We start from the raw sequence: 27,509 nt of genomic DNA, 5'->3' as shown, positions 1-27,509 counted from the left end.
GGGGTTTTTTATGACTGACTAGGCTCAAATTTGTCCTAAACATTCTTTGCATATCAAAGAACATTAAATAATAAATAATAAATAATAAATAATAAATAATAAATAATAAATAATAAATAATAAATAATAAATAATAAACAATAAATAATAAATAATAAATAATAAATAATAAATAATAAAATCATTGTTGTTTGCGGTATTATTTACAAAAACTAAAAAAAACGACTAAAATGTTCATAATTTTTTAGGTTAAAAAATCGCGTTGGAAACGTGATAACATACGGGGGAAGACAAAATCGGGGAGTGACAAAATCGGGTCAACAAAGTAATAAATAATAATTGAAAAAAAAATCAATTTTATAATTGAGGTAATTCTTTAAGATGACGTAATCAACCGATACACAGATCCGAATATAACATAATATTGGGTCATATTTGATCCAGAATCCCAATACAATATATTTACAGTACTGTTCTGTCATCAAATACTGAATTCAAGCTATCAGAAGCTTTTCATTGTAAAATGAATTAAATTTACAGTAATGACGATCGAAATACGATTGATCTATCGATTCAGGGTTTGTTGAGCTATGCAATGAGGCTCAATACCATGATTGCGTTCTGAAGCAACTTGATTTTTGGTAATATGTAGTAATCATGTGCAGTACATTGTTATTGCAGAAATAGTGTATGCTATTAGTTGCAATATTCGGATTTTTCATCCGTCTTATAACGTTCAACTCGTGCTGAGAAATTTCGATTTGCAACTAGTTGCGCAAACTAATATTCTGCTTAGTGATTTTATTTTAACGAATCCGTAATGTACCGTAATTCAAAAGTGATGTTTGCGCCAAAATACTACGACACTAAATTAACAAAATAACGTTGAAGTAACTTTTATATCACGGCAGTAATCCTTATACTCTCATATGATATGGCTACTCCATTAGATGCTAAACATGTTCAAAAACTAAATATTAATTCTTCATTTTTCTCCACTATCCCACAGGCACGGCATACGCAGTTGAAGTCCACTTCGAGACGCCAGACAGTGGCTTTTTTCTGAAGCATTCCCCGCGGCAGAGTTCGGTGGTGGCGAACTCGAACAAGGGCCGTTTGAGCTCCGATTCCGTGCTATCGATAGACAGGTTCACGGTCGTCCAGACCAGCCAACCGGTCTCCATTCGGGCCAGCTATGGCCCCTTCTCCACCAAGCAAACCGTCCCAGCGAGGTACATCGTGCCGGATGTACTGGAATCGGCCTCGGATTCCACGCAGAATGCCACCGCTGCGTTGATGGATCTGCAGCAGTCTAATTTGCATCTAGACATCTCGGCACACCTCGTGAAGAGCAGCATACCACGTGATTCGCCAGTGCTGAGGGTCCTGTTCCACGCCGGTGCAGATCCTGGTGGACACCTCCAGCGACAGAAAATTTGCGTTCTGTTACATGCATCGATTGGCAATAAAACTCCTCTGAAAGGTCGCTGCATGCCCGAAGGAGAAGATGGAGTTTGTGTTGCGGAGGTCGTGATACCTTCAAGCTGGTGGCCTCCGCTTCCTCCTCCAGAAAAAGACGGCCGTCCAGCAGCCATTCAAAAAACACCGCAACGGTTGGTGCAGGTGTCTTACAGCGTATTTGAACCACCTGCAAGAAGTCCGGAACTATGTGAACCTAAGGTCCAAATTCAACCACTGACTCCGTTTGCTAAGGTTCCGCTCATCCAATCGCTGATGCCCTACAAGGAACTACGCGCCGATGAAACTCTAACGATGATGGTTCCGCAGCAACCGCTGTATCCGTTGTCAAAAATCCACGTTCCGGTTTTTCTACATCCGGAACCGGGACAAAACGTGGCGGTATTTATTGTCAGGTTAGTAGGCTGACGTGTTTCTCCATTGGATCTTGATTGAATTCCGGATTATTTTTTCTCTCAGGGCCCGCGTTAAGGCGGGCATGCGGATTCTCGGAGCCAGCGCTTCTTCCGATGATTGGAATGTTTCGGTTGAGAAGGAGAACACGAAGCACACCGTAGCGAGGGTTACGGCTTTTCGCAAGGATCAAGACCCCGACAGTCCGGTGAGCTCGTTCGACGAAATGAACCCAAATAAGTGAGTTTCTTTAATAAACTTATGTCCAGAACAATTTTCTAATACTTCTTTTTTTTGTTTTTCAGGGTAATGGAAGTATTTTCGTGGCTACTGGAAGTGGCGAATGACACCAAAGAGCACCATGACGGTGGACGGATTGTCTGGTCGGTCAGCTACGTACACGACGGTCCCAAGGTCAAAGAACTTTCGGCCGAGGCATCCAGTTCGCCGCACGAAGAAGGCCGAAAGAAGATTGTTGCCAAGCTGGAGATTCAGAAGGACGACATCCAGGCAGTGCTGCCAATTGCGAAGGTATAGTTGCATTACTTTACTTGTAATCAATGGTAAAATTGTCATGATCTACTTTATCACAGAACTGGGAGTTGATGAACACGGCAGTTTTAACGGGCCGCCAAGTATCACAGGCCATGAAGGTCTTCATTGTGTCGCAAGCGGGAAAAGTTGCGGATGTAACCCTGCAGAGCTCATGCCAGGCCGAAGATGAAAGCGTCATCAAGGTAGCTAACACGGTTTCAGACTAAACGAATCAGAATTGTTCGATGTTCACATGCTCATTCCATTCGAAGGTTTCCTCGTCCTGCAGTTCGGTCTACGTGGACGGTTCAGAGGCTCGCGGCTCATCCAACGCTTCGGTTATAGTCAAATACGGTACCTATTCTGGGCTGGCGAAGTTCACGGTGTGGATGCCCGAGTTTCCGTTGGAGGTCTCTGTTGCCGATTTCCGCCTGTCGCAGATCAAGGGCTGGAAGATTCCGGAGGATCACAATGTGTAAGTTGTTCAAGGATTTTTAGGAGTGTTCCGGATGATGAATTGAGAATCAAAATATTTGCAGAAGTGCCAACGGTAAAATGCGCCGGCGAAAGCGTGCCTATGGCTGGGGTCATCACAGTGAAGATTTTGTCAATGGCGTATCGCCGGAAAGAAGCATCTGTCGAGCGCGATATCAGCAAAGTCCAGTGGAAGTATACGCCCGGTTTTTGGCCGTAGATCAAGATTCGGGGCGAGTGAGTTATCTTATTTCTCGGCGAACTGGATTGAGAGTGACGGATTTGGTGCAGCCGTTGTTGCGAGTAGCTGATCCAAAAATTGCGACCCTGAGGGGTAGAACACTGCAGGGAAGAGCCATGGGAAGGACAGACGTTCAGGTAGGTACGGAACCATCTGATCAAATCATGATAATCGAAAATGTGTCGTTTTAGGTGCTTTCTCCAATCACTGGAAGAGTCATTGGAGCACGTGAAGTGCGAGTCGGAAGCGATAAAGTTAGCATAACTCGACTGTTGGTGCGAGTTGTATCAGGACTGCAGCTTTCGATCGGCAGTGATAACGCAATCGAGAATGGTTACATAGCGGAAACTTCGGTCACCCGAAAGCTGACTGCCCAGTACCAGGAGGGTTTACTGGACATCGATTTGGAGTTTTCGGATGGGTCGAGGACTCCGTTGAGGTAAGATACTTCAGTCGAGCCTACGAGCGGTGGTAAACAAATTTTTATGCTTTTTATGATTGTACCTACAGAGATATCTCGGTGGACGATTACTTCCTGTTGGTGGAAAGTTTGGACACGGAAGTGGTTGCCTTCGCTCCAATGTTGGCATCGCACCATCCACGCGTGATTGCTGTTGGGGAAGGTAATGGCGATTTACTGCGGGTCACGCTGCTGCTCTCCGAAGAATGTCGACTGCGTCGTAATATTCCGGTGTCGAAGCAGGTAGGTTGACATGTCGGTGCTTCATATATTCTATAGATGCAAACAAAACGGAATGTTAAACAGATGTACAGACCTAGAACTTGTCATCGATAGAAGCATTATCAATACTAATTAACTAATTGGAAACGTTTAGGACTAATAGAGTCATTTCCGTCTCAACCGAGGTATTTAAAAAGCTGTTCATTTCACAATTTACCACAAGACACTTCTCATACTGACAAATTGATTATGAATAATTAGGTCTACCAGGGCAAACTTCTCATGCTCATCATCAGAGAATGTAAAACTGAACAATTGACAATGGCATTGTACTCTCGTAAATTTCAGGACAAACTCAACTTGCAATAAGCGATTGTCCTAATCTGCAGCATAATAGGACAATTATTATTTTTGTTAATTTTCTTGCCTGTACATATGCACAGCACATGTTTCGAAATAAACCATTTGATATTAAATTTGCGAAAAAGAATCTATGTGTCTTGGAGGGACTCGAACCCTCAACCTCCTACTGTCTAGATAGGCGTGATAACCCCTACACATTGGCGTAACTAGCCGCGATGTCTAGGGGGGGCTATAGCCCCGTCATCTTTTCTCTCTATTTTGAGCTTCTTTTCAAAAATTCTCGAACATTTTACCACCTCATTAAGTTATCTTAGTGGTAATGTGATAAATACGGTTCAACCACCTAAAGCAATTGCGGATTAATCACACTCATCCATATTCTCTTTTCTCAAGTACGTGCTTTATGTTGTAGCCCACAGTATCGAAGTGTAACTGTTTTCCAGCCGATGATTGCTACAACGACTCAAGTTGATAGCGTATGGCAATTGCCTCTCAGTGTAGCGCTCGGCTTTGTCCCGCACTTTCAAAGGACAATATGTGACGGATCGTCGTCAGGTTCGCACCGGAAAGGCAGTGGATATTTTTGCATGTTTCATAAATATTCTATCTATCCCATTGAAAAAAAATGCAACATTTCTCTAGGGATTTCGACGGGAATGTTCCAGGGATTCCGACGGGAATCTCCAGAGATGTCGACGGGAGTCCTCCAAGCATACCGAAGTGAACCTCCAGGGATTCTGAAGGCAATCAACCCGGGATTCTGACTTAGATGTTCCAGGGAATCCAAAGTGAATGTGCCAGGGGTTTCAAATCCCCCCGGGATCTCGACGGAAATCCTCCAAGGATTCCGACGGGATTGTTTCAAAAATTCCAACAGGAATATTTCAGGGATTCCGACGGAAATGTTTCAGGGATTCGGATGGGAATGTCCCAGAAAATCCGACGGAAATGTTTCAGGGATTCCAATGAGAATCTAATCCTCCAGGAATTCTGACGGGAATATTCCAGGAATTTCGTCAGACATGTTCCAAGAATTCCAACGTGATTGTTCCATGGATTTCGTAGGCACTGTTCCAGGAAATTGGAAGCAAATCGTCGAAGGATTCCGAAGCAATCTGTCAAGGGTTCCCGAAGCAAATCGACGAGGGACTTTGAATTAATCCTCCAGGGATTCCATAATGCAGCGGTTCTCAACCTTTTTCTTGAGAGGTACCCCTTCGAACTTTTGCATGATTTGAGGTACCCCCTCTCGAAAGTAGGCTTCCAATCCTCTTGAAAACATAATTCCGAGCCCTTTTGAAGAGAAGCTCCTTTAAGCTTTTGAGTCCCTTTAGAGTGGGCTTCCGCGCCTTTTTATTAGAGGCTTCTGAGCTTCTTGTAGAGAGGCTTTCGAGCCTCTTGAAGGCGGTTTTCGAGCCACTTAAAAGGAAGCTGTTGCATCTTGGAAGAACGCTTATGAGCCTCTTGATAGTATGCTTCCAAGCCTATTGAAAGAAGAATTCTGAGCTTCTTGAAGCGAGGCTTCCGAGCCTCTTGAAAGGAGGCTGCCGAGCCTCTTGAAAGAAAGCTTCCGAACCACTTGAAAGTAGACTTCCGAGCCTCTTGAAAGCAGGCTTACGAGCCTCTTGAAAGAAGGTAGCCTTAGCACTTGAATGGAGGCTTCCGAATCTCTTGAAAATAGGCTTCCGATCATCTTGGAAAAAGGCTTCAGAGCCTCTTGAAAGGAGGCTTTTGAGCCTCTTGAAAGAAGGCTTCCGAGCCTCTTGAAAGAAGGCTTCCGAGCATCTTAAAAGGAGGTTTTTGAGTCTCTAGAAAAGAAGGCTTTTGAGCCTCTAGAAAAGAAGGCTTTTGAGCTTTTTGAAAGGAGGCTTCCGAGCCTCTTGAAAGGATGCTTCCAAGCCTCTTGGAAAGAGGTTTCGGGGCCTCTTGAAAGGAGGCTTTTGAGCCTCTTGAAAGAAGGTTTTCGAGCCTCTAGAAAGGCTCTTGAAAGGAGGCTTCCGAGCCTCTTGAAAGGAGGCTTCCGAGTCTCTTGAGAGGCTTTCGAGCCTCTAGAAAGGCTCTTGAAAGGAGGCTTCCGAGCCTCTTGAAAGGAGCCTTCCGAGCCTCTTGAAGGAAGCTTCCGAGCCACTCAAAAGTAAGCTTCCGTTGCATCTCGAAAGAACGCTTCCAAGCCTATTGAAAGAAGAATTCTGAGCTTCTTGAAGCGAGGATTCCGAGCCTCTTGAAAGGAGGCTGCCGAGCCTCTTGAAAGAAAGCTTCCGAACCACTTGAAAGTAGACTTCCGATCCTCTTGAAAGCAGGCCTACGAGCCTCTTGAAAGAAGGCATCCTAACCACTTGAAAGGAGGCTTCCGAACCTCTTGAAAAGAAGCTTCCGAGCCTCTCGAAAGAAGCTTTCCGATCATCTTGGAAAAAGCTTCTCTTGAAAGGAGGCTTTTGAGCCTCTTGAATGAAGGCTTCCAAGCATCTTTAAAGGAGGTTTTTGAGTCTCTAGAAAGGAAGGCTTTTGAGCTTCTTGAAAGGAGGCTTCCGAGCCTCCTGAAAGGATGCTTCCGAGCCTATTGAGAGGAGGCTTCCGAGCCTCTTGAGAAGAGGCTTCCGAGCCTCTTGAGAGGAAGCTTCCGAACCTCTTGAGAGGAGGCTTCCGGGCCCCTTGAGAGGAGGCTTCCGAGCTTCTTGATAGGAGGCTTCCGAGCCTCTTGAGAGGAGGCTTCCGAGCCTCTTGAGAGGAGGCTTCCGAGCCTCTTGAAAGGAGGCTTCCGAGCCTCTTGAGAGGAAGTTTCCAAGCTTCTTGAGAGGAGGCTTCCGAGCCTCTTGAGAGGAGGCTTCCGAGCCTCTTGAGAGGAGGCTTCCGAGCCTCTTGAGAGGAGGCTCCCGAACTTCTTGAAAGGAGGCTTCCGAACCTCTTGAAAGGAGGCTTCCGAACTTCTTGGAAGGAGGCTTCCGAGCCTCTTGAAAGGAGGCTTCCGAACCTCTTGAAAGGAGGCTTCCGAGCCTCTTGAAAGGAAGCCTCCGAGCTGCTTGGAAGAAGGCTTCCGAGGGGCGAAAAAGGATGCTTCTAATCCTCTTGCAACGAAGCAACCGAGTTTTAGTGAAAAAAAAAATCATTTTGTTCATTCGACGTTTTGTTCGTTTGATCTTTTGTTCCGCAGCCCTTCATACATTGTGCTGGTTGTGGAAGGCAGGATTCAATTAGGATTTATTGATCGCATTACATATTCACCCTTATTCTTGTTTACGTACGAACGCGCTTTCGAACGAAAGCTGATGCGCATTCTCGTTTACGCCAGCAAAATCAAATGGGGAAACGATTCGAACGAACTGCATTCGTTCGAATGTTTCGTTCGTCCGTAAACAAGAATAGGGGTGATTATGTACAATATAAATTTTTGAAATAGAAAATACACAATTATCAAAACTTTATCAATGAACTTTGATTGAAATTGTAATATGTCCGCCATTACGCATTTTTGTCCGAGGTACCCCCTAGGGCCAGCGAAGGTACCCCCAAAGGTACATGTATCCCAGGTTGAGAACCGGTGCCATAAAGAATTCTCTAGCGACTTTGAATCGAATCCTCCAGGGGTTTGAAGCAAATCGTTGAGGGATTTCGAAGAAAATCGTTGAATGATTCCGAAGCAATTCGTCGAGGGATTCTGAAGTAAATCGTCGAAGAAGTCCGATTAAAATCTTCAAGGAATTCCGCCGATGTATTCCGAAGCGAATCGTCAAATGATTCCGAAGCAATTCGTCGAGGGATTACGAGACAAATCGTGGAGAGACTCCGAATCAAATATTCAAGAGATTCCGAAGCAAATCGTCGAAGTATTCTGAAACAAATCTTCAAGGAATTCCGAATTAAATCTCCGAATGAGTTCGAAACCAATCTTCGAACGACTTTGGAGGAATTCCGGAGAAAATCAACGAGAGATTCTGAAGCAAATCCTCCATGGATTTTTAGAGGTATCCCCACAGATTTCCAAGGGTGTCCAGCAACGATACCGAAAGGCATCCAGTGTGAATTCTTCTGGATTCCAGTTGGAATATTTTGATGATTCTGAAAGGAATTCTTTAGAGATTCAAATGAAAATTCTTCGAAGATGGTAGCACAACAATTCGGTTGGATTTCGAGAATCGGTACTTTTATGTGAAGGATTTTCTCACTTCTCACAGAGACACTCCGACAACTGCTTCGTCTTCTGCTCCGCCCTGCCAACCTCCGAATTCCCGAGTTCACCTCCCTGTTTACAAAATTCCTTCCTTTGACGGTTGTGTGACAGATTGGTTGAGCTTTCGTGACGCCTTCCAGAGCATGATAGGCAAAGCGCTTCGCTTTCGTCTGTGGAAAAATTTCACTATCTTCTCTCAGTATTAACGAAGGAGGCAAGAACGTCGGTAGAATCTATCGAAGTGACAGGGGCCAACTTCGACGTGGCATGGCGACTTCTAGAGCAACGGTACGAGAACAAAAAAAAATCGCTCGAACGCTCATGGACACTTTTGAATGCTGAGTCAATATGGCGTGAGTCGTATGAAGCACTAGTTGTTCTCATCCACTCGTATGAACGAAACCTTTTGCAACTGCGGAAAATTGTACTGAATACTGACGAATGGTCTTATGTGCCATCCAGACTTCGAGCTATATCACTTGATATAGAGAATCTTGACATGAGATGTCATATGCATTATTTGCAGTGAAAATAAGATATGTGAACTTTGATGTCAAGCTACTCTACATCAAGTGATATAGCTCGTAGTCTGGATGGCACATTACTTACTAGCACATATACTCTATACACGTCTTGATGCTGACACACAAAGGCATTGAACGCGTGCTCACAACTGTCGTGAAGCACCAAAGTACGAGGACTTGATGAAGTTTCTACGGGACCATCTTGCAATGTTACAACCTCCAGCATCCATGAAATCTCGAGGATCGGACTCGCGGCAAGACCATGGAAAAACAACGGACAAAGGGAAATTTGACTCTACGCTTACAACCATCACAGCTCAGAAAAAAAAATTGTCCACACTGTCAAAAATCCTTTCACTATCCGTTCAAATGTGACTCCTTCAACAACATAAATCCTTCCCAAAGACTGGAATCAGTCAAGAAAGCTGGCTTATGTCTGAATTGTCTTTCCTCTTCCCACTTAGTACGGGCTTGTCCTAACTCAGTTTGTCGTGTTTGCGGTCAAAGACACCATACGATGCTACACTTGCGCCCAGCAACCAACAGTTCCAACCAAGGACAAGAGCACTCGCAATCGCAACCCCAAAAACTCACAATTCCATAAAGTCAGCCCTCAATCGTCAAGATGAACAATTCATCTGATTGACAATCGCAAAGCTTCACCAGCGCGCCCTCTGTTGGCCCATCCACTTCCCAGCCAGTTGCTCTTCCTGCCTCTGCAACTGCCGACAGTAGTGTTACTTTTCTCTCAACCGCTGTTCTTAAAATCGCCGACTATAAAGGCAACATCCAGTTCGCAAGAGCTCTACTAGATTCCTGCTCTCCATCGTCAGAATAACCCATTATCTTTCCATGGCGTGGGACCCAGTACTGCTGTATCGAAACAATCGACGACGGCAATCATTAGTTCATGCTGCACTGAATACACGGTGGACCTACAGTTCCACATTTTACCGGAGTTCAAGTTGATTTTACCATCCAACCGGTTGTCGGTCTCCATCTGGAATATTCCCCCATCCGTTAAACTCGCTGATCCTCGCTTTTTTGAGCCAAATCGAATCGATGCCATCATGTCATCGATGAAATCTCCAGGTTTCATCGATCTTGGTCCCGAACTACCCCATTTAAAGGAAACAGTTTTCGGGTGGATAGTCTCCGGAAAAGTGAACACGTGGAATTCAAGTCAACCTGCCATGACGCTTGTTTGCAGTAATGCCGATTTTGAAAACCAGCTTGCTCGGTTCTGGTAAGTGGAGTCATGCCACTCGGACGAGACCCTCTCCATACTGGCAGGTTTGTGGTTTCACTGTCGAGAAAGTCAGATGTTCTGGACAATTGGGAGAATCTCGTACAATCGCTACTCGACGTTTTCTGTCCCTGGAAAGACGGCTTCACGCGAATCTTTCACTATTAGAGAAATAAGCAGCCTTCATGCTGGAGTCCGTTCAGCTGGGACATATGGCTCCGAACGATACTAGTTCTGAAACCCGGAGAGAAATCCTACTACATGCCTCACCATTGCATCGTGTGTCCAAAGAATGTAACGACGAAACGCCGCGTCGTTTCTACGTTCATTATACGATTCAGACTACCGCTTCGTTATTGTGGCTGATTTGCAGAAAATGTAGCGGCAAGTGCTGGTATCTCCGGCCGATCGTCACTTGCAACGCATTGTGTTTCGACCTTCTCCTTCAGATCCCCTACAAACCTACCAACTGCTGATGATTACTTATTTACCACAGTTTCTGTTATCGGAAACGTCTCGGTGCACTTACAGCAAAGTTGAAAGTTGCGCCTACGGGGACTAACAAACTTGAGCCCACTATTCGCCTACTTCGTTTAGAGCTCTGCGGTGCGCTGCTACTAAGCCACTTGTTCGAAAAGGTGGATACGAAACCAAGCCAGTGCATTTTTCTGGACGGATTCAACTATTGTTATTCATTTGTTGTCAGCTTCACCATCTCGTTGGATAAAAAATCTTTGGCAATCGAGTGGCTAAAATCCAGCAAATCACTGCTTCCGGATGCTGGAGGCACGACCCAGGCATCGATAACCCAGCAGACGCCATATCACGGGGTATGTCTGCTATGGAGCTTGTTGATCATTCCTTGTGGTGGCAAGGTTCACAATGGCTGCTACAACCAAATCGTTTTTGGCCTGATTTAGTTCCAACTTCCGATGATCTCTTCAGTTCCGTGCAACTACAGGATAGACCCAAGATAGGCCCTATATTCGCATTGAAAGCTACTCTCTCTGGTCTTGTTCGATTGGTTTCCTATATACGATGATTCTGCTGTAATGCGAAGAACTGTAACATAGCAACCAGAAGATCTGGACCATTGTCCACAGAAGAATTTATTAGAAGAAGCATTGATCAGTTTGGTCACTCTATCCGTACTACTGGTCAAGTGAAGCCTACGTCGAAGCTAAAGACCCTATCTCCAGTGCTCGTTAATGGGGTTCTCCGCACGAGAGGACGTCTCACCAACGCATCTATTTCGTACGCTCAGAAGCAACCTATGATCTTGGACAACAAACATATGCTTACGCTGTTAGTCGTTAGGCATTATCACCAGCATTATCTACACGCTGGACCTACGCTTATGGTAGCAACTGTTCGGACAAAGTTCTGGCCTCTTCGGTTGCGCGACATCGTGCGCAAAGTCACCCACGAATGCGTCACCTGTTTTCGAACCCGACCAAGCACTGCCGAACAAATCATGGCAGACTTGCCCCCCGTTCGAGTGTCACTCACGTTACCGTTCTTGAATACCAGAGTGGATTTCTGCAGTCCCTTCTACCTGCGGCCGCCGTCGAGAAAAGCTGCGCCAGTAAAATCGTTTGTTGCAGTATTCGTTTGTCTGTCAACCAAGGCGATACACCTTGAGTTGGTGGGCAATTTATCTGCAGAGTCGTTTATTGCCTCTCTGAAAAGATTTGCCGCACGCAGAGGAGTCCCGCATACCATCTATTGCGATAATGCGACGAACTTTGTCGGGTCTCATCGAACATTGAATCAATTCCTGCTCCTGTTTCGCACTCAGCAGAATCGCCTGGATGTTATTCGACACTGCTCCGATGAGGGCATTCAATTCTCATTCATTCCGCCTAGATCACCCCATTTTGGGGGAATCTGGGAAGCAGCGGTAAAATCCCTGAAGACGCACCTCCGCCGAACACTTGCGAATGCTTTGGTGACAACTAAGGAATTCAACACAGTGCTTACGCAGACTGAGGCAATTCTCAACTCCCGGCCACTTACGCAAGTCAGCAATTCCCATGAGGACTTGGAGGTCCTTACGCCTGGTCACTTTCTGGTACATAGACCACTGATCGCAATTCCTGAGCCCTCCAATGAAGAAACACCTAGCAACCGCCTTTCTCAATGGCAAATTACACAGGAGCGATGGTCAACCGAATATCTTTCGGGACTGCAACAACGAAATAGATGGACCCATGAGCCCGACAACATTCGCATCGGAACAATGGTGTTAGTTCGTGAAGATAATCTTCCGCCGCAGAAGTGGGGCGTTTTGGTCGTATAACTGAAGTATTCCCTGGCAACGACGGTCTACTCCGGGTCGTCAACATACGTACGAAAGATGGCATCTACAAAAGGGCAATTACACGTTTGTGCGTCTTGCCTATTCCCGACAACCAACTTGGGGACCAGGAAACAGCGTAGTCTCAGCAGTTCGTGGTTCCAGCAACAAAAGTGATGTCCGACGCGAGGAGGCCTTATCTATTTTTGTCGAGAACCTCACCTGAAAACAATATTGGAAACGTGGTTTACAAAATGGCCGATTTCTGGCTTTATTGTATAATCACCTTAAGAATATGATTCTTGATTTAAATTTAAAGTCTACAGATTCGGAAACTTCCATTTGATAGACATGAAAACTTTTTCAGCTCCGTTGCTTCGTTGCAAAGGAATTGAAAGCATCCTTCTACGCTTCTCGGAAGCCTTCTTCCAAGCTCCTTGGAGGACACCTTTCAAGAGGTTTGGAAGCCTTTTTTCAAAAGGTTGGGAAGGGTTCTTTCAAAAGGACCGGAAGCCTTATTTTAAGAGGTTTTGAATCTTTCTTTCAAGAGGCCCGGACACCTTCTTTTAAGCTTTTTTCTATTTACTTTCTTTTTTTCCTGCTTCATTTAAAAGCTTCGGAAGGATCTTTTCAAAGGTCTCGGAAGGCATTTTTAACAGGCTCGAAAGTCTCCTTTAAAAGGGTCGGAAGTCTCCTTTTAAGAAGCTTGAAAGCCTCCTTCCTAGAGGTCCGGAAGTTTCTTTTTTAAACTTTTTTCTAAAAGGCTCAGAAGGCTCCTTTGGCGCGGAAGCCATCCTTCAAAGAGGCTCGGAATTATTCTTTCAGGAGGCTTGGAACCGTACTCTCAAAAGCCTCAGAAGCGTCCTTTCAATATAGTAACCTCATTTTAAGTGGCTCGAAAGCCTTCTTTAAAGAGGCTCAGGAATCGGTTTGGACGCATCCTTTCATCCAAAAGGCTCGGAATGCTCTCTTTAGAAAGTTCGGAAGGCTTCTTCCAAGAGGCTCGGAAGCCTCCTTTCGAGTGGTTCGGAAGCCTTTTTTCAAAAGGCTGGTAGTTTTCCTTTAAGAGGCTCGGAATTATTTTTTCGAGAGGCTTGGAAGAGTCCATTCAAAATACTCCGAAATCCTCCTTTCAAGAGATTCTAAAGCCTCGTTTTAATAGGCTTGGAAGCCTTCTTTTAAAAGGCTCGGAAGACTCTTTTAAAAAGGCTCGTAAGGCTCCTTTCAAGAGTCTCCTATGCTAACATTTAGGTGGCTAAAAAGACGCCATTTAAGAGACTCGAAAGGCTCAAAAGTGTTTCAAGATACTCCGAAGCCTCCTTTCAGGGGGCTCAAAAGTCGCCATTCAATAGGCTCGGAAGACTCTTTTCCAGAAGCTTGGATGCCTCCTTTCAAGAGCTCAAAAACCTCCCATCAAGATGCTTGGAATTCGGAAGCCTCCTTTCAAGAGGCTCGGAAGCCTCCTTTCAAGAGGCTCGGAAGCCTCCTTTCAAGAGGCTCGGAAGCCTCCTTTCAAGAGGCTCGGAAGCCTCCTTTCAAGAGGCTCGGAAGCCTCCTTTCAAGAGGCTCAGGCCTCCTTCAAGAGGCTCAGAAGCCTCCTTTCAAGAGGCCCGGAAGCCTCCTTTCAAGAGGCTCAGAAGCCTCCTTTCAAGAGGCCCGGAAGCCTCCTTTCAAGAGGCTCAGAAGCCTCCTTTCAAGAGGCTCAGAAGCCTCCTTTCAAGAGGCTCAGAGCCTCCTTTCAAGAGGCTCGGAAGCCTCCTTTCAAGAGGCTCAGAGCCTCCTTTCAAGAGGCTCAGGCCTCCTTTCAAGAGGCTCAGAGCCTCCTTTCAAGAGGCTCGGAAGCCTCCTTTCAAGAGGCTCGGAAGCCTCCTTTCAAGAGGCGCGGAAGTCTCCTTCAAGAGCCTCAGAAGCCACCTTTCAAGAGGCTTGGAAGCCTCCTTTCAAGAGGCCCGGAAGCCTCGTTTCAAGAGGCCCAGAAGCCTCCTTTTAAGAGCCCCGGAAGCCTCCTTTCAAGAGGCTTGAAAGTCTCCTTTCAAGAGGCTTGCGAAGCCTACTTTCAAGAGGCTCGGAAGCCTCCTTTCAAGAGGCTCGGAAGCCTCCTTTCATGAGGCTCGGAAGCCTCCTTTCAAAAGGCTCGGAAGCCTCCTTTCAAGAGGCTGGAAGCCTCTTTCAAGAGGCCTCAGAAGCCTCCTTTTAAGAGGCTCAGAAGCCTCCTTTCAAGAGGCTCGGAAGCCTCCTTTCAAGAGGCTCGGAAGCCTCCTTTCAAGAGGCTCGGAAGCCTTCTTTCAAGAGGCTTGGAAGCCTCCTTTCAAGAGGCTCGGAAGCCTCCTTTCAAGAGGCTCGGAAGTCTTCTTTCAAGATACCTGGAAGCCTCTTTCCAAGAGGCCTGGAAGCTTTCTTTCAAGAGGCTCGGAAGTCTCTTTTCAAGAGGCTCGGCATCCTCCTTTCAAGAGGCTCCGACACCTTCTTTCAAAAAGCTTGAAAGCCTCTTCTCAAGAGGCTCGGAAGCCTCATTCAAGAGGCCTGGAAGCCTCCTTCAAGAGGCCCGGAAGCCTCCTTCAAGAGGCTCGGAAGCCTCCTTTCAATAGGCCTGGAGGCCTCCTCTCAAGAGGTTTAGAAGCCTTCTTCCAAAATACTCAGAAGCCTCCTTTCAAGAGGCTCGGAAGCCTTCTTTCAAGAGGCTCAGAGCCTCCTTCAAGAGGCTGGAAGCCTCCTTCAAGAGGCTCGGAAGCCTCCTTTCAAGAGGCCCGGAAGCCTCCTTTCAAGAGGCTCAGAGCCTCCTTCAAGAGGCCCGGAAGCCTCCTTCAAGAGGCTGGAAGCCTCCTTTCAAGAGGCTGGAAGCCTCCTTTCAAGAGGCTCAGAAGCCTCCTTTCAAGAGGCTCAGGAAGCCTCCTTTCAAGAGGCTCGGAAGCCTCCTTTCAAGAGGCTCGGAAGCCTCCTTTCAAGAGGCCCCAGCCTCCTTCAAGAGGCTCAGAAGCCTCCTTCAAGAGGCCTCAGCCTCCTTTCAAGAGGCCTGGAAGCCTCCTTCAAGAGGCCCAGCCTCCTTCAAGAGGCCCAGCCTCCTTCAAGAGGCTCAGAAGCCTCCTTTCAAGAGGCTCAAGCCTCCTTTCAAGAGGCTCAGAAGCCTCCTTTCAAGAGGCTCAGGCCTCCTTCAAGAGGCTCGGAAGCCTCCTTTCAAGAGGCCCGGAAGCCTCCTTTCAAGAGGCTCAGAAGCCTCCTTTCAAGAGGCTCAAGCCTCCTTCAAGAGGCTCAGAAGCCTCCTTTCAAGAGGCTCGGAAGCCTCCTTTCAAGAGGCTCAGAAGCCTCCTTTCAAGAGGCTCGGAAGCCTCCTTCAAGAGGCTCAGAAGCCTCCTTTCAAGAGGCTCAGAAGCCTCCTTTCAAGAGGCTCAAGCCTCCTTCAAGAGGCTCGGAAGCCTCCTTTCAAGAGGCTCAGAAGCCTCCTTCAAGAGGCTCAGAAGCCTCCTTTCAAGAGGCTCAGGCCTCCTTTCAAGAGGCTCGGAAGCCTCCTTTCAAGAGGCTCAGAAGCCTCCTTTCAAGAGGCCCGGAAGCCTCCTTTCAAGAGGCCCGGAAGCCTCCTTCAAGAGGCCTGGAAGCCTCCTTTCAAGAGGCTCAGAAGCCTCCTTTCAAGAGGCTCTGGAAGCCTCCTTTCAAGAGGCTCAGAAGCCTCCTTTCAAGAGGCTCAGAAGCCTCCTTTCAAGAGGCCCGGAAGCCTCCTTTCAAGAGGCCTGGAAGCCTCCTTTCAAGAGGCTCAGCCTCCTTTCAAGAGGCCTCAAGCCTCCTTTCAAGAGGCCCGGAAGCCTCCTTTCAAGAGGCCTCGGAAGCCTCCTTCAAGAGGCTCGGAAGCCTCCTTCAAGAGGCTTGGAAGCCTCCTTTCAAGAGGCCCGGAAGCGTCCTGTCAAGAGCCCCGGAAGCCTCCTTTCAAGAGGCTCGGAAGCCTCCTTTCAAGAGGCTCGGAAGCCTCCTTTCAAGAGGCTCGGTCGCCTCCTTCAAGAGGCTTGGAAGCCTTCTTCAAGTGATCCGGAAGCCTCCTTTCAAAAGGCTCTGGAAGCCTCCTTTCAAGAGGCCTGGAAGCCTCCTTTCAAGAGGCTCAGGAAGCCTCCTTTCAAGAGGCCTCAAGCCTCCTTTCAAGAGGCTCGGAAGCCTCCTTTCAAGAGGCTCAGGAAGCCTCCTTTCAAGAGGCTCGGAAGCCTCCTTTCAAGAGGCTCGGAAGCCTCCTTTCAAGAGGCTCAGAAGCCTCCTTCAAGAGGCCTGAAGCCTCCTTTCAAGAGGCTCGGAAGCCTCCTTTCAAGAGGCTCAGAAGCCTCCTTTCAAGAGGCCCAGCCTCCTTCAAGAGGCCCCAGCCTCCTTCAAGAGGCCCGGAAGCCTCCTTTCAAGAGGCCCGGAAGCCTCCTTTCAAGAGGCTCAGAAGCCTCCTTCAAGAGGCCTGGAAGCCCTCCTTTCAAGAGGCTCGGAAGCCTCCTTCAAGAGGCTCGGAAGCCTCCCTTCAAGAGGCTCAGCCTCCTTCAAGAGGCCTGGAAGCCTCCTTCAAGAGGCCTGGAAGCCTCCTTCAAGAGGCCCGGAAGCCTCCTTCAAGAGGCTCAGAAGCCTCCTTCAAGAGGCCTGGAAGCCTCCTTCAAGAGGCTCGGAAGCCTCCTTTCAAGAGGCTCAGAAGCCTCCTTTCAAGAGGCTCGGAAGCCTCCTTTCAAGAGGCCTGGAAGCCTCCTTTCAAGAGGCTCAGCCTCCTTTCAAGAGGCCCGGAAGCCTCCTTCAAGAGGCTCAGAAGCCTCCTTCAAGAGGCTCAGAAGCCTCCTTTCAAGAGGCTCGGAAGCCTCCTTTCAAGAGGCCCGGAAGCCTCCTTTCAAGAGGCCTTGAAGGCTCCTTTCAAGAGGCCCGGAAGCCTCCTTCAAGAGGCTCAGAAGCCTCCTTTCAAGAGGCTCAGAAGCCTCCTTTCAAGAGGCCTGGAAGCCTCCTTTCAAGAGGCTCAGAAGCCTCCTTTCAAGAGGCTCAGAGCCTCCTTCAAGAGGCTCAGAAGCCTCCTTTTAAGAGGCCTGGAAGCCTCCTTTCAAGAGGCTCGGAAGCCTCCTTTCAAGAGGCTCAGAAGCCTCCTTCAAGAAGCCCAGAAACCTCCCTCAAAAGGCTCGGAAGCCTCCTTTCAAGAGGCTCGGAAGCCTCCTTTCAAGAGGCTCGGAAGCCTCCTTTCAAGAGGCCCGGAAGCCTCCTTTCAAGAGGCTCGGAAGCCTCCTTTCAAGAGGCCCGGAAGCCTCCTTTCAAGAGGCTCGGAAGCCTCCTTTCAAGAGGCTCGGAAGCCTCCTTTCAAGAGGCTCGGAAGCCTCCTTTCAAGAGGCTCGGAAGCCTCCTTCAAGAGGCTCGGAAGCCTCCTTTCAAGAGGCTTGGAAGCCTCCTTTCAAGAGGCTTGGAAGCCTCCTTTCAAGAGGTTCGGAATCCTCCTTTCAAGAGGTTCGGAAGCCTCCTTTCAAGAGGCTCGGAAGCCTCCTTCAAGAGGCCTGGAAGCCTCCCTTTCAAGAGGCTCAGAAGCCTCCTTTCAAGAGGCCTGGAAGCCTCCTTCAAGAGGCCCGGAAGCCTCCTTTCAAGAGGCTCAGAAGCCTCCTTTCAAGAGGCTCAGAAGCCTCCTTCAAGAGGCCTGGAAGCCTCCTTCAAGAGGCTCAGAAGCCTCCTTTCAAGAGGCTCAGAAGCCTCCTTCAAGAGGCCTGGAAGCCTCCTTTCAAGAGGCTCGAAGCCTCCTTCAAGAGGCTCAGAAGCCTCCTTTCAAGAGGCTTAGAAGCCTCCTTTAAAGGGACTCAGAAGCCTCCTTTCAAGAGGCTCAGAAGCCTCCTTCCAAGAGGCTCAGAAGCCTACTTTCAAGAGGCCTGGAAGCCTCCTTTCAAGAGGCTCGGAAGCCTCCTTCAAGAGGCCTGGAAGCCTCCTTTCAAGAGGCTCAAAGCCTCCTTTCAAGAGGCTCAGGAAGCCTCCTTTCAAGAGGCCTGGAAGCCTCCTTCAAGAGGCCTGGAAGCCTCCTTCAAGAGGCCCGGAAGCCTCCTTCAAGAGGCCTGGAAGCCTCCTTTCAAGAGGCTCAGAAGCCTCCTTTCAAGAGGCTCAGGCCTCCCTTTCAAGAGGCTCGGAAGCCTCCTTTCAAGAGGCCTGGAAGCCTCCTTTCAAGAGGCTCAAGCCTCCTTTCAAGAGGCTCGGAAGCCTCCTTTCAAGAGGCTCGGAAGCCTCCTTTTAAGAGGCTCGGAAGCCTCCTTGCAAGAGGCTCGGAAGCCTCCTTGCAAGAGGCTCGGAAGCCTCCTTGCAAGAGGCTCGGAAGCCTCCTTGCAAGAGGCTCGGAAGCCTCCTTGCAAGAGGCTCGGAAGCCTCCTTTCAAGAGGCTTGGAAGCCTCCTTTCAAGAGGCTTGGAAGCCTCCTTGCAAGAGGCTTGGAAGCCTCCTTTCAAGAGGCTTCCCTAGCAGCACACATGTTCCACATAAGTTACTGCAACTCATATGTGACCAGATTTAGTCGCAATACAGTTGCTGCAACCAGTTTTGTCTGACTTGTGCTGCTCGGGTTGGAAGCCTCCTTTCAAGAGGCTTGGAAGCCTCCTTTCAAGAGGCTTGGAAGCCTCCTTTCAAGAGGCTTGGAAGCCTCCTTTCAAGAGGCTTGGAAGCCTCCTTTCAAGAGGCTTGGAGCCTCCTTTCAAGAGGCTTGGAAGCCTCCTTTCAAGAGGCTTGGAAGCCTCCTTTCAAGAGGCTTGGAAGCCTCCTTTCAAGAGGCTTGGAAGCCTCCTTTCAAGAGGCTTGGAAGCCTCCTTTCAAGTGGCTTGGAAGCCTCCCTCCAAGAGGCTTGGAAGCCTCCTTTTCAGAGGCTTGGAAGTCTCCTTTCAAGAGGCTTGGAATCCTCCTTTTAAGAGGCTTGGAAGTCTCCTTTCAAGAGGCTTGGAAGCCTCTTCTCAAAAGGCTCGGAGGCCTCCTTTCAAGAGGCTAGGAAGCCTCCTTTCAAGAGGCTCAGGCCTCCTTTCAAGAGGCCCGGAAGCCTCCTTTCAAGAGGCTCAGAAGCCTCCTTTCAAGAGGCTCAGGCCTCCTTTCAAGAGGCCCGGAAGCCTCCTTTCAAGAGGCTCCAGCCTCCTTCAAGAGGCCCGGAAGCCTCCTTTCAAGAGGCTCAGCCTCCTTTCAAGAGGCCTCAGAAGCCTCCTTTCAAGAGGCTGGAAGCCTCCTTTCAAGAGGCTCGGAAACCTCCTTTCAAGAGGCTCTGGAAGCCTCCTTTCAAGAGGCCTGGAAGCCTCCTTTCAAGAGGCTCGGAAGCCTCCTTCAAGAGCTCAGGAAGCCTCCTTTCAAGAGGCCCAGCCTCCTTGCAAGAGGCCTGGAAGCCTCCTTGCAAGAGGCTCCCAGCCTCCTTGCAAGAGGCTCGGAAGCCTCCTTGCAAGAGGCTCAGCCTCCTTGCAAGAGGCTCAGAAGCCTCCTTGCAAGAGGCTCAGAAGCCTCCTTGCAAGAGGCTCAGAAGCCTCCTTTCAAGAGGCCCGGAAGCCTCCTTGCAAGAGGCTCAGCCTCCCTTGCAAGAGGCTCAGGAAGCCTCCTTGCAAGAGGCTCAGGCCTCCTTGCAAGAGGCTCAGGCCTCCTTGCAAGAGGCTCCAGCCTCCTGGCAAGAGGCCCGGAAGCCTCCTTGCAAGAGGCCCGGAGGCCTCCATGCAAGAGGCCCGGAAGCCTCCTTTCAAGAGGCTCGGAAGCCTCCTTTCAAGAGGCCTCAAGCCTCCTTTCAAGAGGCTCAGAGCCTCCTTTCAAGAGGCCCAGCCTCCTTCAAGAGGCTCAGAAGCCTCCTTCAAGAGGCTCGGAAGCCTCCTTTCAAGAGGCTCAGAGCCTCCTTTCAAGAGGCTCGGAAGGAAGCCTCCTTTCAAGAGGCCTCAGCCTCCTTCAAGAGGCTCAGGAAGCCTCCTTTCAAGAGGCTCAGAAGCCTCCTTTCAAGAGGCTCAAAGCCTCCTTTCAAGAGGCTCGGAAGCCTCCTTTCAAGAGGCCTGGAAGCCTCCTTTCAAGAGGCCTCAAGCCTCCTTTCAAGAGGCTCAGAAGCCTCCTTTCAAGAGGCTCGGAAGCCTCCTTTCAAGAGGCTCAGCCTCCTTCAAGAGGCCTGGAAGCCTCCTTTCAAGAGGCCTCAGAAGCCTCCTTTCAAGAGGCTCAGAAGCCTCCTTCAAGAGGCTCGGAAGCCTCCTTTCGAGAGGCTCGGAAGCCTCCTTTCAAGAGGCGCGGAAGCCTCCTTTCCAAGAGGCGCGGAAGCCTCCTTTCAAGAGGCTCGGAAGCCTCCTTTCAAGAGGCTCGGAAGCCTCCTTTCAAGAGGCTCGGAAGCCTCCTTTCAAGAGGCTCGGAAGCCTCCTTTCAAGAGGCTCGGAAGCCTCCTTTCAAGAGGCACGGAAGCCTCCTTTTTAAGAGGCACGGAAGCCTCCTTTCAAGAGGCTAGGAAGCCATCTTTTAAGCGGTTCGAAAGCCTACTACCCTTGAAGGGGTTTTGAAGCCTTCTTTCAAGAGGCTTGGAACCCTCTTTTCTAGGGGTTTGAAATTCTATTTCCAAGGAATCTCATATTTACACAGTGCTCTAATCAGTCAGAGGGTTCAGCAGATCCATCAAATTTGTATCCGCTTCTTTTCTAATTAATCAGCGCTCTGAAGCTTGGAGATTCATGTCGCCGGCTTCGAAACCATCCTCAGATTGAGTTACGTTTTTATAATTTACTCCATTGACTCCATCTCAAAGGTGCCAAAGATGGGTCATCTAAAAGCAAATTATTGTCGTTCCATACTCTTCCGACCATCACTCTTAAGTATTGACAAGAATAGTAAAAACCAGAGCCCAGTGTTGCAGATCTTACTCAGTAATGCGTCCCGAAAAGGTGTGTCTATCCAGCATTACAGGCTCCGTTAACTGCTTGGCTAATTGTTTCACCCCCAGGCCATTCATCCCCTCGGCACGGGTCGCCTGACACCTTGGGATTCGGAGTTGGGGACGTTATATAGTCAGCTTCAGTGTTGTACCGAGCCTGGCAATATGGCCGGATTTACACTGTTACGCACTACTTCAGAGTATCCATATCCCAGCGTAACGGGAATAAATCCACTTCATGTTCGGCCTTGTTACTGCCACTGTAGTAAGGATTTGCGGTATTACGAAAATAACCTTTTCAGGTGGTTCGAAACGAAATTCCGCGGAATCTCGCGGACTTTGAAATCAATCATATATATGTATACGCTAAGCCTGACCTACTCAAAATTGCGTTCCATTCATTTAATTAGAAAAATAAGGTATCCCAACAATTTAGTAAAATATTTAAATTTACAACGATGATATCATAAAAGTTAAGTTTACTTATCTATCTCTTTTTACAGTAAACCGATCACTAGTTTTAGTACAATAATCATTTTGATGAAGCATTATCTTTGATACTAGTCGTTCGATAACTGCAACATGTTTATAATTCAGTTAGCGAATACCGTTCGAACGGTTGTCCGTCTAAGTCAGATGCAATAAAAACGCATCAGATATGGCAACGCATACCAGCTGGCATCAACTTTCACACCGTTTTGAAATAGCTTTGCAGTTAAATGACTTGCAGTTATCAAACGTACATAATGCAGAAAAACGAGGAAAATCCACGGAAAAACATCAAAATTTCGTTTCGTTCCGCCAAATTTCAAATCACATGAGACCTCGATTTCATTTCGCTTCATTTCGAAATAACAACGGCATTTCAAATTTCGTCTCGTTTCACCAGGAAAAGGGGTTTTATCGCATACCCTTACACACCCTAGCAGCACACATGTTCCACATAGGTTACTGTAACTCATATGTGACCAGATTTAGTCGCAATCAAGTTGCTGCAACCATTTTTGTCGGACTTGTGCTGCTCGGGCAGTAGTATATGTGAAACTTGAATGAAGTGCCCGCAATTGTAACCACTGAGAGGAACTCTCGTGTCGTAGTTCTGATTCTTAGTTTTGCCAAGTTGCCGTTCGTTAGCTGTATGATCACTTAGTACGGATACACGTTTTGCTACTCCCAATAGAGGACTTAAGTCTGTATGTAATTTAGTCATTCCTCCTGTTTTCTTGGATGAGTCTTCCATGATGTGGGATATCCGCTGTAATTCAGAAAACTTTTCACTCAATTCCTTTTTAAAGAAATAGAAAAATACTTCCGTTAGGAAAGGGACGTATTGAGTTGAATATATTTTTTTTCTACAGTCCATAAAATATTTCGGATCCAGCTTTCTCCAACCGTCTAAATGATAATCGGCTCTCACCACATGACATGAAAAACAGAAAATAAACACTACATCTCAATCTTAATATTTCTTCTTAAGACATCCACAAAGATTGTCTTACAAGCTTTCACAAGAACAACAGTGAGATAATCTGATGCAAATCAATTTCCATTAGTAAATTTTATTTATCCATACTATTTAGAAACAAAACAATTTCCAAATACAGCATTTTAAAACATTCATATAATAAGGTAATGTAGCACAACCTATGGATCCAAATTCCACCCAGACATAAGTCTATAGAAATCTCACTATTAATTTGTCGGTAGTTTCGCTCGTTTTCACATTCATATCAGCTTCTTCATGAAGATACTTCAAATCATTCCGCACAACACCTCCCCTAGCTTGAAAAATCAACCAACCAATCAATCAACCTAGCATCTGCTACCTCATGTATGAATTCGTTTTCAGTAATCGCTTCCTCGTAAATTCGAATTCAAATCACCAGTAACACACATCGATACTTCCTAACCGTTCCATTTCCCACTTACGCTTCCAGGGTATGAAGTCCTCGGTGGGACCACTGGTGAGCGCCCTTGCCTCGGTACAGGTGGACTTCAGCTCGTCGGACATCGGCACCCGCCCGGACACGGTGCAGAATGACGGTATAGCCGGCCGAGACCGCAAACCGCAAGGGCGCGAACTAAGTGATTTGGCTGATATTTTGATAGGTATTCCGCTCAAGGACGACAACGGCCAGGGACCGGTGGCGCTGCAGCCGTCGCGACAGCACCGAGGCGGCATCCCGGGGTACGTGAACGGCAAGAGCGTGGTCTACACGGACGCCACCTCGCTGGAGATCGGAATGTACGTCCTGTTGGCGGCGTTCTGCTTGGCGATCGGAGTTTTCGTGATATCGTGCGTGGTGTACGCGTCCAAGTTCCGGCCGGTCACGATCGACGTTACGGGGGAGGCCAGCGTCCGGGATGGAATGGGCAACGCATCGGTGCTGGGTGGAAAGGGTACGGAGTCGACAACCAATGCGCACGATTGGGTATGGTTGGGCCGCGCCACGATGGATCGTTCGACCAATGGTCAAGACATGAGTGGAAATAATAGAGGTAAGCGTTGAAATTTAGAACTCTCAGGGGGTATAATAAGGAGGCTTGTCATGTTACTTACAGATTCACGTATGCATATAATCAACAATCCAATGAGCTCAAAATACGGAGACGCTGAGGAAAGTGTAGTGCAAGTAAACAGTTTCGACAACCCGAATCACATCCAGTTGCCATCCAGTTCTGGTGTAGAAGGGCAAAATGGTGTCGTGAATTCGTGTACCTACAACAAACGAGATCGCAGAAGTCGAATAGTAAAGTTAGTCATTATAAAGATTCGTTATTTCATCATTTCGGTTAACTCAAACTTTCATTACAGTGAAGACGAGAAGGCTCCTCCGCTTCCACCGCATGGAATTCCGATAATCGATGGAGTAGAGTATCGTCCTCCAGTTCCTCCACACAGGAATATGGGAGTGACTGCTCACGTGGCAAGCAGGGTATGACGTTGCCTTTTCATTAACAATTATCGATTCTAATAGTTTTCTTATTATTCCAGTCACAAGAACCAATCATTCAGATGCGCAATCCGCGGCCTCGAGTGCACCCACGTTACATCCGTAACAGCAGTTGTTCGACTACCAATCCAGCGTTTGAAATCCAGCTTCATGGCAATCAAGCGCCACGCAATTTGAACTTCACTCAGCAGCAAATCAACGCAGCGCTGTTCAACAACAGTATTCCTCAGTACTCAGTGCAGCCAATAGTTCGGCAGTCCACAAAGTCGCCGCATTCTTTCGAAAATATGGGATTCACAGTCCTTCCGCAGCAGCAACACCATCAACACCAGCAGCAGCACCACCACCATCAACCGGCGGCGATGGTGGCGCCATCCACGAGCAGGCCTCAACCAGACGATCTGCACATGGCGGAACGACTGGTGCAGCAGTGCGCCCAGAAGTCGGCATTCAAGTTCGACACCATCAACAATCAGTCCAGTGGCAGGAGTAAGGCAACGGTGGTTGCCATTGGCAGTGGAAATCCCATCGCCGGCAGTAGTATTAAAGAGTCCGCACCGGTAACGGTGGAGACGACCGCAGAAATCGCCCCGATGCCGGTGGCGGACAAACGACGCTCCCGAGCGGAAGAGTGCAGCAGTGGGGCAAAACTGCCCGAGTCCAGCTCGGACGACAATGGAGGCTTTGTGACCCCCCCGGACGAGCAACAGTCGAACAATCAGCAGCAGTCCAAAATACCGAAACCCCCGCAGCCGCTGAAGCACAACAAACCGACGGTGGTGGGCAATCCGATGTTTGCGAACACACCGGACAGCGAACTCGGGCCGGGGGAGAGTCTCGGTCTGGACGATCTAGATATGGACTACGAGCAGATTATGCACTATTTCGACAATTTGAAGGTAGGCGATTTTTCTTCTTCAATGGCGCTGCATTCCAACTGGAACTTGTCCTGCTTTTTACAATCCAAATCCAATCCAAATCCAATCCAAATCCAAATCCAATCCAAATCAAATCCAAATCCAATCCAAATCCAATCCAAATCCAATCCAAATCCAATCCAAATCCAATCCAAATCCAATCCAAATCCAATCCAAATCCAATCCAAATCCAATCCAAATCCAATCCAAATCCAATCCAAACCCAATCCAAACCAACCAAACCAATCCAAACCAATCCAACCAATCCAAACCAACCAAACCAATCCAAACCAATCCAAACCAATCCAAACCAATCCAAACCAACCAAACCAATCCAAACCAATCCAAACCAACCAAACCAATCCAAACCAACCAAACCAAACCAATCCAAACCAATCCAACCAAATCCAAACCAATCAAAACCAACCAATCAAACCAACCAAACAAACCAAACCAATCCAACCAATCCAAACCAATCCAAACCAATCCAAACCAATCCAAACCAATCCAAACCAAACCAATCCAACCAACCAACCAAACCAACCAAACCAATCCAAACCAATCCAAACCAATCCAAACCAATCCAAACCAATCCAACCAAACCAATCCAAACCAATCCAAACCAATCCAAACCAATCCAAACCAATCCAAACCAATCCAAACCAATCCAAACCAATCCAAACCAATCCAAACCAATCCAAACCAATCCAAACCAATCCAAACCAACCAAACCAAACCAACCAAACCAATCCAAACCAATCCAAACCAATCCAAACCAATCCAAACCAATCCAAACCAATCCAACCAATCCAAACCAATCCAAACCAATCCAAACCAATCCAAACCAATCCAAACCAATCCAAACCAATCCAACCAACCAAACCAACCAAACCAATCCAAACCAATCCAAACCAATCCAAACCAATCCAAACCAATCCAAACCAATCCAAACCAATCCAAACCAACCAAACCAATCCAAACCAATCCAAACCAACCAAACCAATCCAAACCAATCCAAACCAACCAAACCAATCCAAACCAACCAAACCCAATCCAAACCAATCCAAACCAATCCAAACCAATCCAAACCAATCCAAACCAATCCAAACCAATCCCAAACCAATCCAAACCAATCCCAAACCAATCCAAACCAATCCAAACCAATCCAAACCAATCCAAACCAATCCAAACCAATCCAAACCAATCCAAACCAATCCAAACCAATCCAAACCAATCCAAACCAACCAAACCAATCCAAACCAATCCAAACCAATCCAAACCAATCCAAACCAATCCAAACCAATCCAAACCAATCCAAACCAATCCAAACCAATCCAAACCAACCAACCAAACCAACCAAACCAATCCAAACCAATCCAAACCAATCCAAACCAATCCAAACCAACCAAACCAATCCAAACCAACCAAACCAATCCAAACCAATCCAAACCAATCCAAACCAATCCAAACCAATCCAAACCAATCCAAACCAATCCAAACCAATCCAAACCAATCCAAACCAATCCAAACCAATCCAAACCAACCAAACCAACCAAACCAATCCAAACCAACCAAACCAATCCAAACCAATCCAAACCAATCCAACCAATCCAAACCAACCAAACCAACCAAACCAATCCAAACCAATCCAAACCAACCAATCCAAACCAATCCAAACCAACCAAACCAACCAAACCAACCAATCCAAACCAATCCAAACCAATCCAAACCAATCCAAACCAATCCAAACCAATCCAAACCAATCCAAACCAATCCAAACCAATCCAAACCAATCCAAACCAATCCAACCAATCCAAACCAACCAAACCAATCCAAACCAATCCAACCAATCCAAACCAATCCAAACCAATCCAAACCAATCCAAACCAACACAACCAACACAATTCCAATTCAACCAATCCAAACCAATCCAAACCAAACCAAACCAAACCAATCCAAACCAATCCAAACCAACCAAACCAATCCAAACCAATCCAAACCAATCCAAACCAATCCAAACCAATCCAAACCAATACAACCCAACACAACCCAACCAAACCAATCCAAACCAATCCAAACCAAACCAAACCAATCCAAACCAACCAAACCAATCCAAACCAACCAAACCAATCCAAACCAATCCAAACCAATCCAAACCAATCCAAACCAACACAACCCAACACCAACCAATTCAAACCAATCCAAACCAATCCAAACCAATCCAAACCAATCCAAACCAATCCAACCAATCCAAACCAATCCAAACCAATCCAAACCAATCCAAACCAATCCAAACCAATCCAAACCAACCAAACCAATCCAAACCAATCCAAACCAATCCAAACCAACCAAACCAATCCAAACCAATCCAAACCAATCCAAACCAATCCAAACCAATCCAAACCAATCCAAACCAAT

General features: G+C 47.4%; 1 protein-coding gene across 1 annotated transcript in view; it reads left to right on the top strand.

The window, feature by feature from the left end:
- Window positions 1–27,509, top strand: part of LOC134222527 (transmembrane protein 132E) — a 370,465-nt gene that overhangs the window by 340,389 nt on the left and 2,567 nt on the right. Inside the window, exons 2-13 of the mRNA XM_062701682.1 lie at window positions 1,010–1,874; window positions 1,939–2,112; window positions 2,178–2,403; window positions 2,466–2,609; window positions 2,679–2,881; window positions 2,946–3,258; window positions 3,313–3,560; window positions 3,632–3,824; window positions 23,158–23,719; window positions 23,783–23,975; window positions 24,036–24,156; window positions 24,216–25,073. Of these exons, the coding sequence (XP_062557666.1) occupies window positions 1,010–1,874; window positions 1,939–2,112; window positions 2,178–2,403; window positions 2,466–2,609; window positions 2,679–2,881; window positions 2,946–3,258; window positions 3,313–3,560; window positions 3,632–3,824; window positions 23,158–23,719; window positions 23,783–23,975; window positions 24,036–24,156; window positions 24,216–25,073 (4,100 nt within the window). The remainder of the gene's footprint in view (window positions 1–1,009; window positions 1,875–1,938; window positions 2,113–2,177; window positions 2,404–2,465; window positions 2,610–2,678; window positions 2,882–2,945; window positions 3,259–3,312; window positions 3,561–3,631; window positions 3,825–23,157; window positions 23,720–23,782; window positions 23,976–24,035; window positions 24,157–24,215; window positions 25,074–27,509) is intronic.

Source organism: Armigeres subalbatus, chromosome 1 (assembly GCF_024139115.2).
Source record: "Armigeres subalbatus isolate Guangzhou_Male chromosome 1, GZ_Asu_2, whole genome shotgun sequence".
Lineage (NCBI taxonomy): Eukaryota > Metazoa > Arthropoda > Insecta > Diptera > Culicidae > Armigeres > Armigeres subalbatus.
The sequence above is the reverse complement of the archived record's forward strand: the minus strand, read 5'-3'. Positions and strand labels throughout refer to the sequence as shown.